This window comes from Mastomys coucha, unplaced genomic scaffold (genome assembly GCF_008632895.1).
Source record: "Mastomys coucha isolate ucsf_1 unplaced genomic scaffold, UCSF_Mcou_1 pScaffold21, whole genome shotgun sequence".
Lineage (NCBI taxonomy): Eukaryota > Metazoa > Chordata > Mammalia > Rodentia > Muridae > Mastomys > Mastomys coucha.
In genome coordinates, this window is record NW_022196904.1 from 128,674,042 (window position 1) to 128,685,374 (window position 11,333).

General features: G+C 48.2%; 1 protein-coding gene across 7 annotated transcripts in view; it reads left to right on the forward strand.

Annotated features, from left to right (window-relative positions):
* The window catches only part of Inpp5a (inositol polyphosphate-5-phosphatase A), a 186,826-nt gene that overhangs the window by 78,636 nt on the left and 96,857 nt on the right, over positions 1-11,333 (forward strand). For all 7 annotated transcript variants that reach the window (XM_031388695.1, XM_031388693.1, XM_031388691.1 and 4 more), the window contains 2 exons: positions 6,319-6,419; positions 10,419-10,506. In XM_031388695.1, the coding sequence (XP_031244555.1) occupies positions 6,319-6,419; positions 10,419-10,506 (189 nt within the window). The remainder of the gene's footprint in view (positions 1-6,318; positions 6,420-10,418; positions 10,507-11,333) is intronic.

An 11,333-nucleotide genomic window follows, 5' to 3' on the forward strand; every position in this document is an offset into this window, starting at 1 on the left:
TGGTATAAGCTGTGTTTAACTGCTTCAAGCCTGTGTCTTCCTAGTGTGGGACCTTGGCTGGCAGCACACCTGAGGCCTCCCAACACTTACCACCTTCCACCAACTGTCCAGGCTGACTCTAGGGCCATCTGGTGAGCCTGGTGACTGTCTTAGTGGGTTTGGTTGTGGGGATGATCTCGAACTGTTTCCTTTTACACAGCCACATCATTCAGAGCAGGTCCAGACTTGCTGTTGTGAGCACCAGTGTGGCTGGGTCGGGTCTGCCCTTCATGCTTGCTTGCTGTGTGCACACTCTGCTTTTTGTTCTTTGTTTCTCATTCCTGCTTTGTTTTGGGTTTTGCATTCTGTTCTGATTTATGTTTTAGATGTTTGTCTTTTTACTGGCATTTTGAGTGGTTGCCCTAGTTTTGTGATACACAATCAGTCATGTGTCAGTTAACAGCAGGGACTCATTCTGAGAAGCATGTCATGAGATACTTTTGCTAGGCAAGCATCCAGGGTGTACTCATACACTTTGGTGGCCAAGGCAGGCATTCAGTGCGGCCCTTGGACGTAGTAAGGGGATATGAGGATTAGAGACGGAGGAGGCTGCTGCTGCTGTACTATAGGCAGACCATTTTAGAGAAGCCTTTTCTTAGTAGGAGGAGTAGAACACTCTATCTCTGAAGATACAGCACATTGAATACATAAACCAGGAACAGTCATTTGTGCAATAGTGGTTGTGTGCTGGCGTCACCACAGACACAAACACTCTGCCATCATGAGGTGGTGGGGTTTCCAGTTCCATTACTGGAGACCACTGTCCTATATATGGCTTGTCGTTGATGACAACATCAGATTGGGTACATGAGGGTAGAGGTAAAAATGCTCCCCTATCTGTATGGAAACCTTGAAGTTGTAAAGAGTTATATGTAGTAGCTAGTTGTATCTGGGAATGCTGAAGAACCTAACAGGCACTATTGGTAGATCGAACCTGGGGTCTGCACCCTTATTAGCCAAATGTGTTTTGGGAAATGGGGCACAGCCTGTAGCTGGTTTTGTGTTTTCCCTGAAAAGCTCAGCTGTTACACAGACACAAATGGCTAGCAAGGCCTAAACAGAGAGCCCCTACCTGGCTCACCTAGATCTCTCAGAGCACTGTTGGGACAGACAAGCTACATTTTCTTAGGAGGACCTGGCTTGATGGTACCCTCAGTGAATAGTACCTTTGTCTCCTTGAGATGTTTCTGAGGGTGTTTCTATGGTTGCCTTCCTTGGATGTTGCTTGTACAGCGTGCAGCCCCAAGCTGGGCCTTTGCTGTTACTGGTTGTGGGTCTTTTGCTCCAGAGGCCTGAGAATCTTGGAGATGGTGTTTGGAGTTTCAGTTTTGGGTGCTCTAGGAGCCTCTTCCTGGGAAAAAGTCAAGTCTTGTTTGCTGTGATGGTGGTCAGTGCTGCTCTGCTCTGTCCTCTGGAGCTCAGTATCCTCCTCCCTGGCCGGGCCGTCACTCCCTCCTGCTTCCTTCCTGCCAGGACTTCTCACTTACATAGTGCTGAGGTTCCCTCCTTGCTCTTTTTGGTGCCCATTGTGATCTGCTCTTTCTGCCTTTACTCAATTCCTTGAGTACTGTGGTCCCCATCTCCTGGGATGTTTCCTGTTTGGCTCTTTGTTTCTTCTTGCAGTGGTCTGGCTCTGTGCTCACAGTGAACATAGCTTATTCTGCAGAGGCTTCTCTGTACAGGACTTTTAACCCTCCGCAGCAGGCCAGGGACTTGCTGTTCTGTAGTGGCTGTGGTGGTAGTTTGTGAGATTCCTGGTGCGCTGGCGCCCTCTCCTGTCAGTTGCTGAGTCAGGTACCCTGGCTAGTTGGGGCTTATTTGCTGACCGCTTCTTGAACATCCTGGTTCTTGACTTCTCAAACTCCTTTTGGGACTCTCCTCCCCTGTGCTTTACTCCCCTCTGGCTCAGGGCGGCTTCTCCATGTTTTAGTTTCTTCTCAGGAATCCTGTTGCAGATGATTCTCATGTGTGCTGACCTACTTTAAGTTGCAAATCTCTGAGATCTCCCTGGAGCCCATGCACCAATGTCCTGGAATCTGCCCCAGAATCTTGGGGACTCCATTACCTGACCTAACTTTTTGCCTCTCCAGGAGCCCTGATCTGGGGTGGGTTAGCGTTGCTGCTGTATCCTCTTCAGCCACACTGAGGCTGAGATGTAGGTTGTTTTGCTTATGTATAAATACACATATCACGGTTTCTATGTTTTGTGTACATCTACACATGTGTGCGTGTGTGCACGTGTGTGTATGTGTAGCTTGTGTTTAATATATATATATATGAAATTTGAAGGAGAAATGTGTGGATTTAGCTACCCCAGAAGCTATGTATCTAAAACAGCAAGAAGCCATCTTTCTGTTTACCCAGACTTTCCCTCCATTCCCAGAATCCTCGAGGCCTCTTACAAGCCTCTGTTCCTGGTGCTGCTTAGGATAGAGCAGGTCTGTGGAAGGGCTTTTTCTGAGTGCTCTTCTTCTTTGAAAGTGTATTTCTTTTGCCTTCTTTCCTGATGGATGTGGCCTGTGTTCTTGTCAGCGTGTGAATCTGCTCCCTGAAGGGCATCGGAGGAACTGGAGTGTCTGTGCTGAGTCCGTGTTCCAGTCCTTTTCTCCAGATGGACTTTTCCATCTTTGGTTCTCATAGGTTTGGTGATATTTGGTTTTCTCTGGCTTAGCTCGCTAGGAATCCATTGACTTTCTAGAGACTGTTCGTCTTAGCAAACTAAGACAACTTTTAGTTGTAGTTGTTTAAAAATGACTTTTTCTGCTCTGCTCTGCCCCTCCTCCTTTGTATTCCAGTTACAACCCTGTGCCTTGTGATGTTTTCATTAATCGTTTATGTTTTCACCCAAGGGGAACTCATGCATCACATGGTGGGTAGGTGGTCATGCAACTAAAAAAATTCATCCAACCTAAGACAACTGTAGCTGAAGAAGCAAGAGAAGAGGACCTGTAGAAGAGGGAAGGGCCAGGAACATGCATCATGAAGGCTGAGCAAAAGTGGATTTCAGCTTACTTCATAGAGCTTGAAAATACCAGAGCCCCTGGAAGGGCTTTCCTGACAATGGATGTGTGGTGTTGGCCTGCAGAAGAAATCTATTTTGAAAGCATGCTGCTCATTCTTAAAAGATGCTCCATAAAGAGAGAGAGCAAATCAGCAGCAAAGCACCCAGATGCAAGGCTGTGAGGAGAATAGGCACAAGGGAAGAGCACCAGGCTGTAGTTCTGAATGAGATTCCTGTTTGAGTGCTGGATACTCGGGTCCTAGGTTGTGTGTTCCTGTGAGAGAAGCATGCCCTATTACCAGAGTGGCTCAGCTGGCACCAGTATGTGGAACCCACAAGGAATGGCTGCACAGTGTATGCCCCTGGTGCTGCCGTGGCCAGGTGGGATCCCAGCCTTGCCCTCTGGGGTGACCACTCTCGTACCCCAGTCACACAGGCTGTTGGGATCTCGGGAGACAACAGTGCCTGTTGTTTCCTTGGCTATGGTGGATGTGCCATAATCATCACTGTGGGTTACATATCCCCAAGTCCAACACAGATTGAGAGCCAAGTCAAATGTGTCCAGGCTTGAATGAAGCAAAGGAGGCCTGCCAGATGGCAGTGACCCCCAGCCCTTCCTCACCCCAGCTCATGGCTTCTTCCTACCACCTGTGGGAGAAGCCTTGTCTTTAATTTATAGAAGCAGCTTGGGCAGGACAGAAACTGGCCCAAGACACACAGTGGTAGTCCTGAGGTGATCTCTAAACCACTAACCCAGTGTGGGGACAGACGTCAGCGATGAAGAGTAGAATCCAGGGCAAGATGGAGTCACTGGTGTGTGGGGATTAGGCTGAGCTCTTGGTGATGTCCTTGGGTACAGTATGCCACTCATTGGAGTCATGTTCCTAAAGTGGCAAAGCAGTCCTATGCCTGTGCCACACACCCCACAGCTGGCAGACACGGGATTTGTGAATGTACAGTGAGGTTAGGAGGTACGTCCTGGATAGCCTGGTCAGGTCGCAACTTGTCAGAGCTGGCCTCATCTGACATTTCCTGCGTACCTTCTCATCACTCTCTGTTCCTTTAAACATCTTCACTGGTACTATATAAGAAACACAAACATACTTTACTTTTTAAAAATTTAATGTAACTGACAACGCTAAACACCCTTTGACCCCTGCCAGCCAGCCTGATGTTCAGGACCCTGAGACTTCCAAGGGTGTTTGAAGTTTGCTTTTCTGAGGCAGTCAGGGCAGGGCTAAGGCCCTCTCTGGATGAATCTGGTGAGCTCTCTGCTATGCCTCCACTTTCAGAATCACACAGTGTGCTCCTTCCCTGTGTGCCTATGGGATGGATGCAGACAGTGCTCCCTTTGGTGCCTGTGCTGGCTATAACTTTGGTTGAATCTCAGCCAGGCTCATTACTGCTATGGTCCTGTGGCTATGCTGACACCTGTTGTGGATGGTTTTCATCTGGTTTGCTGGATTTCAATGCTTAGCTGTCTATCAGATGCCACTCTTTTCAACCGGGGACCTTCAGTAGAGCAGAGTGACCTGCTGGGTAGATGTGGCCCTTCAGAGTACCACCCACTCATTGTGTTCCTTCTCTTGGACCTTTCCCCCTGAGCCTAGGTCTTGCGGTGGGTCCCATTGTTCTGTCACATGGAAGACGAGCACTAGCCCTCTTCCAGGTGATATCTACTTTAAACAGTTATCTTATGACCATAGCATAGTCATGACCAAGTCTGATCTGCCTTGTTCTCTGCCCTGGTGAGATCAGATCTCCTTCTGGAGTTTCCCGCCAAGTCTGACTTCTGAGAAGTGCCCATGGTGTCTAGAAGAGGGGTCAGTATGCCTGGTACCTGCCTGACAGTTATGCCGGTGTTTTCTTGCTAGCCTGGAGCTCCTTTCTCCACTGCCCATATCTGGGTCCTCATGTAGCTGTTGATCTTAGATTCTTCTCTTTTGAAGATATGTAGGATCATAATTGACCCTTGAGTTCTAGTTGTTCAAATATTGACCTTTGAGCTACTAAAGGCTATTTGCTTAAACAATAAAAACTCACTTAGAAATGGAAAATGCTACTTGGAAGTTAGATGAAGACCTACAGAGAATGATTATGTTACTCTGTTCATAAAATGAAAATTATGATTCTTGGGAACTTTTTCCCCAACCCCCGACTGGCTCTAGGAACAATGGCTTCCAGCCCTGCTACCACCTTGGCCCTATGGTGATAGTAACCTCAGCTTAGTGTTTTCTTCTCCGATCCTGCCTTCTAGCTCTTCCCAGAGCCCCTTCCTCCCCACCTCCACCAGCTCTTCAATGTCTGCTGGAGCCCAGCCTCCCATCAGTGATCTGCCCTCTAGGTGATCTCCCCGTGCTCCAGGAGGGCAGAACCAAATGCCTCACCACCTTACTGCCCAGGAGATGGTTGATCTTCCTGTGCTGTACTGCCCATGCCAAGCAAAGTTTGCTGGTAACTTCAGTAATGTTTTAGAAAACTAGGAACCTTAATGATTGGACAAAAGTAGGGCTGTGAGCTGTAAACAAGCTCAGGCTGTGCCACTCACTCAATGCCTATGAGACCATGGGTATGTTTCTGCCATATGCTAGACTCCTGCTGCTATAAATTAGACAATAGGGCAACAGCTTCTAGGGCTATGGGGAACACAAGATGTGCATATCTGGTGCTTCAGACAACATGAATACTGGCATCAGCTTAGAAGCCAGCCTTGGTGATCCTGGATTAAGAATGAGCCTATGCATAGTGAGCACATACATGCACGCACACATGGCAGCACACAGGCAATGCTCTCACACTAACTTAAGCTGACATCCAGTTCTGCATGCATGCATTATGCATGCACATAAGAATATGCCATCACACTCCAATATGCACAGGAGCACATGCTATTCCATACATGGTTGCCTGGACTGAGTCCCTCAACAGGTATGCACAGCAGTGTAAGTGATATGCTAAGGTTGTGACATGGGTTGAGAACTTTCCTGATGTTCTCTTGTCCATAGCGTAGTATTGCCTTTTTGTAATTAGAGAAAAGTACCTCTAAGTTATTGAAAAGGGTTCTTAGAAATTCTGAATCTTTGCGAAGGGAATATGGAAGAGGCTAGAAGGAAACAGTTGGCAGCATAAAGGTGGCAACTCATAGAATCAGTTAAGAACTTGTGGACACAGTGGTGTGGCATCTGGCCTGCTGCGTGTGGGAATGCCTGGCTGTTGAGGTGAGGTACATGCTTCATTGCCTGCTGTGGTTTGTGCTCTAACTCTGTGCTTTTCCCCAGGTCCTGCACACACATAAGCCTCACTTCATGGCCTTGCACTGCCAAGAATTCGGAGGGAAAAACTATGAGGCCTCCATGTCTCATGTGGACAAATTTGTCAAGTAAGTCTCAGCTGGAGCCTGTGGACCGTGGGGTAGGTCTTTGGATGGGATGTGGTCTTGAATACCACCCTTTGAAACTCGTCTGTGGATCATGTTGACGAAGTTGCAGTTCTCCCCAGAGAGGTGTGTGGCTCAGTGATCTGGCAGCTGCTCACCTCCAAAGAGTTAAGCACCTGCACTGCTAGGTTAGGGGGGCAGGTCTTGGGGATCCCCCCATCAGGGTACCTGAGATGGGTGAATGCTAGCCAACCTGCTGCAGTGGACAGTGGATGATGAGCAGGACTGGGTTCTGCAGCAGCTCCTGAGCTTCAAAGCCTGGGAGGTAACATGGCATCTAGGAGACAGGCACTGTATGCATGGAGCCAATGCAAATTGTGTTCTGTGGCTCCTGAGAAGATAGGAACATCTGAGCTCAGCCCAGGAAGAGGGGAAATGGGCTCTCTTGAGATGGCTCTGTGAGTGGACACAGAGGAGCAAGCAGGTACCCAATCTACTCTAGGTCTGGAATTAGGGCCCTTTCTCGTCTGTGTCTTTTAGAACCATCTCAGAAGCCCATTTGCCCTTAGACCCCATTGTATCCATTCTGAAGCATCCTAATGATGACCAGAAAGGTGGCTAGGGATAAAGAGGAAAAGTCGGGATTTAGGGAATCCTGGATGTAGTTTTCAATGGGAAATGGGCTAAAGTTCTGAAAGGTTGCATTGGATTCTTTTGTGGTTCCTAGTGTATGGCTTTGAAAGAAGTCATCTAGGCCACAGTTTTGACTACAGGGAATGTTGCAGGAAAAAATATCCATGGGGTGTTCCTGGGACCTGTCCTCCATTGGAACAGCTTGGCATGGACGTAGTTGGGTCTTGAGTTAGTGGCTTTGCCTCAGTTTCTGGAGTGTACTGAAGGCACTACCCACCCTGTGGGTCTCTGGTGTTCCCTCCACCCCTGGTTCTGTTGCTGATACTTCATGTGCATGTGTGCATGCATACATGTAAGGGGGTGGTGTACATCTACAGAGCTCATGCAGAGGTCAGAGGACAACTTTTTGGAGTCAATTTTTCCCACTTTTATGTGGGCTCTAGGGATCAAATTGAGGAGTCCAGGCTTGTATGACAGATGTCATTACCCACTAGGCCATCTCACTGGCCCTTGTCACCACTTTTTCTTGCCTCTTTATTTCTGTTTGCATCTGGCCTGAGCTTGACAAGAAAAGGAGGGAGTACTTCTTCAGTGCTCAAATGCCCCATGCAGGTGACAGCTAAGAGCCTGAACATCCCCATGTGCAGAAGGAATGAGCAAGCAACCTGTTCACAGCCGAGTTTCTTCCAAGCAACACGTGTTGTGTTCTCACCACTCAAGGGCTTGGAGCTTGACTGGTTGTCAGACACCCTGTACATTACTCCCAAGTAGTCTTCAAGGCAAATTGAATGAAAGTGTCCCAAGGCATTCTTCCCAAAACTCTGTAAGCAAATGCTGGCCATGTGGAGAAGGACAGCACGGAGAAAATCCAGAGGAAAATTGAGGTGGCATTCTGCTGGCCAGAGCACCAGCTCCCACTGCAGCAGTGGAACAGCAAGGACGTGCTGTATGGAATGTCTTCCTTGGTGCAGGGCCTTTGTGCTGCAGGCTGAGAAGTGCCTTGTAAAGATCCTGCATCCCAGTGTCCCAAGAGGTCAGTCTACCCTGCCTCAGAATGAATTCTAGTTATACTAAAGTAAAATTTGAAGATGGATATACAGAAGAGGAGGTAAGGAGGATTTCTTTTAGAATGTGCAAAACTTGCAGCTTAGAAAGATAAGATTGACACATTTGTTGTGTTAGAGAAGAAAGCTATATTGTTACAGAAAGATATTCTGAACAAAGGAAGAGCTAAGCCACCTTATGAAAAACATCTGCAGCACATATCACTGATAAAAATTCGTGTTTATGCCAAGAACTGCAAGTTGACAAAGGAGAGAGAGGCTTGTGGGCTGGAGCAGCAGAATATCTGAAGGGGGAAGGTGCCGTGGACACTGAGGCCTGGGCACCTGCAGGCCAGTGGTTCTCTGGAGGGAGGCTCCACACTACTGTCCCGTGGATGGGCTGTGCGTGGCAGCACAAGCCTTGCTGCTCTGGCTTTGAAGAGCAGCTGCCCTTGAGAAGGCCTTGGCTGTCAGGTACCCTCAGGTGGGTTTACTGCACGGTGCTCTTTGCCCTTGGCTGAACTCAGCTTCTACCTGGACCATTTTCCTTAGCCAAAGAGCTTTCTGTACTGTTTATTTCAGTACAAGTCAGCTGCTGCTGATTCTCTCAGCCTTTGTTTGTCTGAACAAGTTTGTTGTTCTCATTTTTGAAAGCTGCGTTTATTGGGAATGAATGGGAGCTTGTCAGTTCCCTCACTACTTCAAGGACACCATGTCATTGTCTTCTGTGTTTCATTGTTTCCGACCAGAGCCCAGCCCTTGTGTGCATCTTCATCTTCTTGTGGATAATTTGCTTTCCCGGCTGCTCGCTTTCATCTCCATGTACCTTGTTTGTAGCAGCTCAGTTTGCTGTGTTCTGGTTTAATATTGTTTATTTTGAACTTGCACCTGCAGGCTTGACCGAGTTTGGAGAACATTAGTCCCCTCTGTCCACAGGTGCTGCTTTTCTCCCTGCCTCCTCCTGCCTTGCCCCGATTCAGTATGCCCAGAGAGGCTCGGCCATCCACATGGCATGGGAGCCCCTATTGCATTGTTGTGCAGGGATGTCCACTCTCAGTCCATCCTGTGAGATCCTGATTCTCGTCTGTCAGCACCAGAAACTCCTTTCTTCTGTACGTTCCTATTTTCCTTTAGGGCTCATATTTATATTTACCATTTTAACTTTCTTTTCCGCTAATCCTATTACTTTTATCCTTTCTGGGCCTGGATCTGTCGGTAGCTTGTTTTGAAAACAAAACAAAACCAAACTATGGCCCTGATGTTGATTCTTCCCATGTCAGGTAGCTTTTTACTCACATTTGTCTGGAGGAGGGCAGCGTGAGCCAGTGTCCTGTGTTTGGAGGTCCGACAGCAACTTAGAAGAGTCAGTTCCTTTCCTCTACCTAGTGTGTCTTGGGGGTTGTGTTCAAGCCTTCATCCCACGTCAGGCATTTGACACCAGATGTGCCTGGTGCTTAGGGTTGTTACCTTGTCATCTTTATTCCCACTCTTCATGACCTCAATTCAGTGCTCAGGGTTGGTGCCCAGGTATCTCTTTCTCTGTTTTTCACACTCCTGAACATGTTGAGATCTGTGGCTGCTAGCAGCAGTACCTGGGGGTCCACTGGAGTCCATCCTGGCTCATCTGTTGTCTCTCTTTCCTAGACTTATGGTTTTCCCTGGGGTCCTTCCTTAGTATATGTACTTTTGGGTCATATGCTGTGCCTGCTTCTCACCAGCAGCAGAGAAGGAATGGGCTTTTGTCCGACATTCTGGGCTAGATGTGTGGTAGGTACTTCTTCTCTAGCCAACCTAAAGATGATGATAAAATCAACTCTTTGGGCTTTGACCATAAAAAGGGATGGTGGGAGACACAGTGAGGTTCTGCCACATTGGCTGATGAGCATGGGCTACTATCTCCTTTAATGAAATGCTAGTCACTGTCACTGTCTGCACTGTGGTGCTGCCATTGAGAGCAGCAGACTGTGGAAGTCACCTACACATGGTCTGTGGCCTAAATGAGTCCCAGGTATTCCCATCAGTGTCTTTATCCCTGGGAGGCCTCACGGTGTAGGTATCTCACAGACCTGAGTAGAGACTAGAGACTGATATGTGGCTGCTGTCTGTGTGCTGAGGACACAAAGTAGACTTTAGTTTCCACTGTGGCTATCATTGATATTCCCCTCTTTCCTCCTTCCCTCCCTCATGCTTTGCTCATGTAGAGGCTGTGTGGGTCTCAGGGTGATGTGAAAAACAGTTTTAACCATGGCCTCGTGGCTAGGTGCACACCCGTGGGAAGGCGTGGCATCTGGGCCTCTGCTTACTGTGCTCACTCTTTCCCTCTCAGGGAACTCCTATCCAGTGATGCAATGAAAGAATACAACAGGGCTCGCGTCTACCTGGATGAAAACTACAAGTCACAGGAACACTTTACGGTGAGTCATTTTTAAGCTATGGCATGAATCCCAGACCAAGAAACCTGAATCTTGGCTGTTCCCGAAGAGTATTGAGTCAGCGTGTGTGCCTTGTCACAGCACAGTGTGACTGTCCTAAATGAAAAGCTTCTCATGTTCTTTTGACTGTTGGATGGTCTGAGTCCTTGCCTAACCCCCAGCCTGGCAGAGCTGGTGGCCGAGGCTTAAGAGTGCATCTCATTGCTGGTACAGAGAGAGCATGCATGGGAGCTGGGATGGGGCTGGCCAGTTCAGGGAGGCTGGCCTTGAGATGTATGACAGAGAAGAGGATCCAGAGTCTCCAGGGTAGCTTAGATGAGAGATTGAACTGGAGCCTGGGCTGCTCAGTGTCTCTGCTCCTGGGCTTGGCAGTCACTTTGTAAGCCCTGAGCAGGCCTTTAGAGGTAGACATGCTTCAGAACAGGTGTGACTTACAGTGGTATAGAATAGAGCCTGCACCAACCTGATAGGAACTGTCCATCTTCTATAAGTGTCTTGGGTCATAGCTGCTTTAGGAGTAGGAGGCACTATCAAGAGATATTTGAAAGCCTTTGTAACTGAAGCTCTAGGGTGCCCAGGCCTTCAGGGATTCAGTTAGCTTTCTGCCCCAATGCCTTTTACTTTGCCCTCTGACATGTTGCCACATTCATAGGTGCTACTTCTCTTCTCCACGAGGGGAGGTCTAGCAGTGAGCCTTGTCTGTCAGCCTCTGAGCAGCTACATGGCTGGGCTTATGTTGGAGTATATGGAGAGATATAGTAAAGGTGTCTGTCATGGTGGGCAGAAGAGGGCATGGCTCCTGCCCTGCA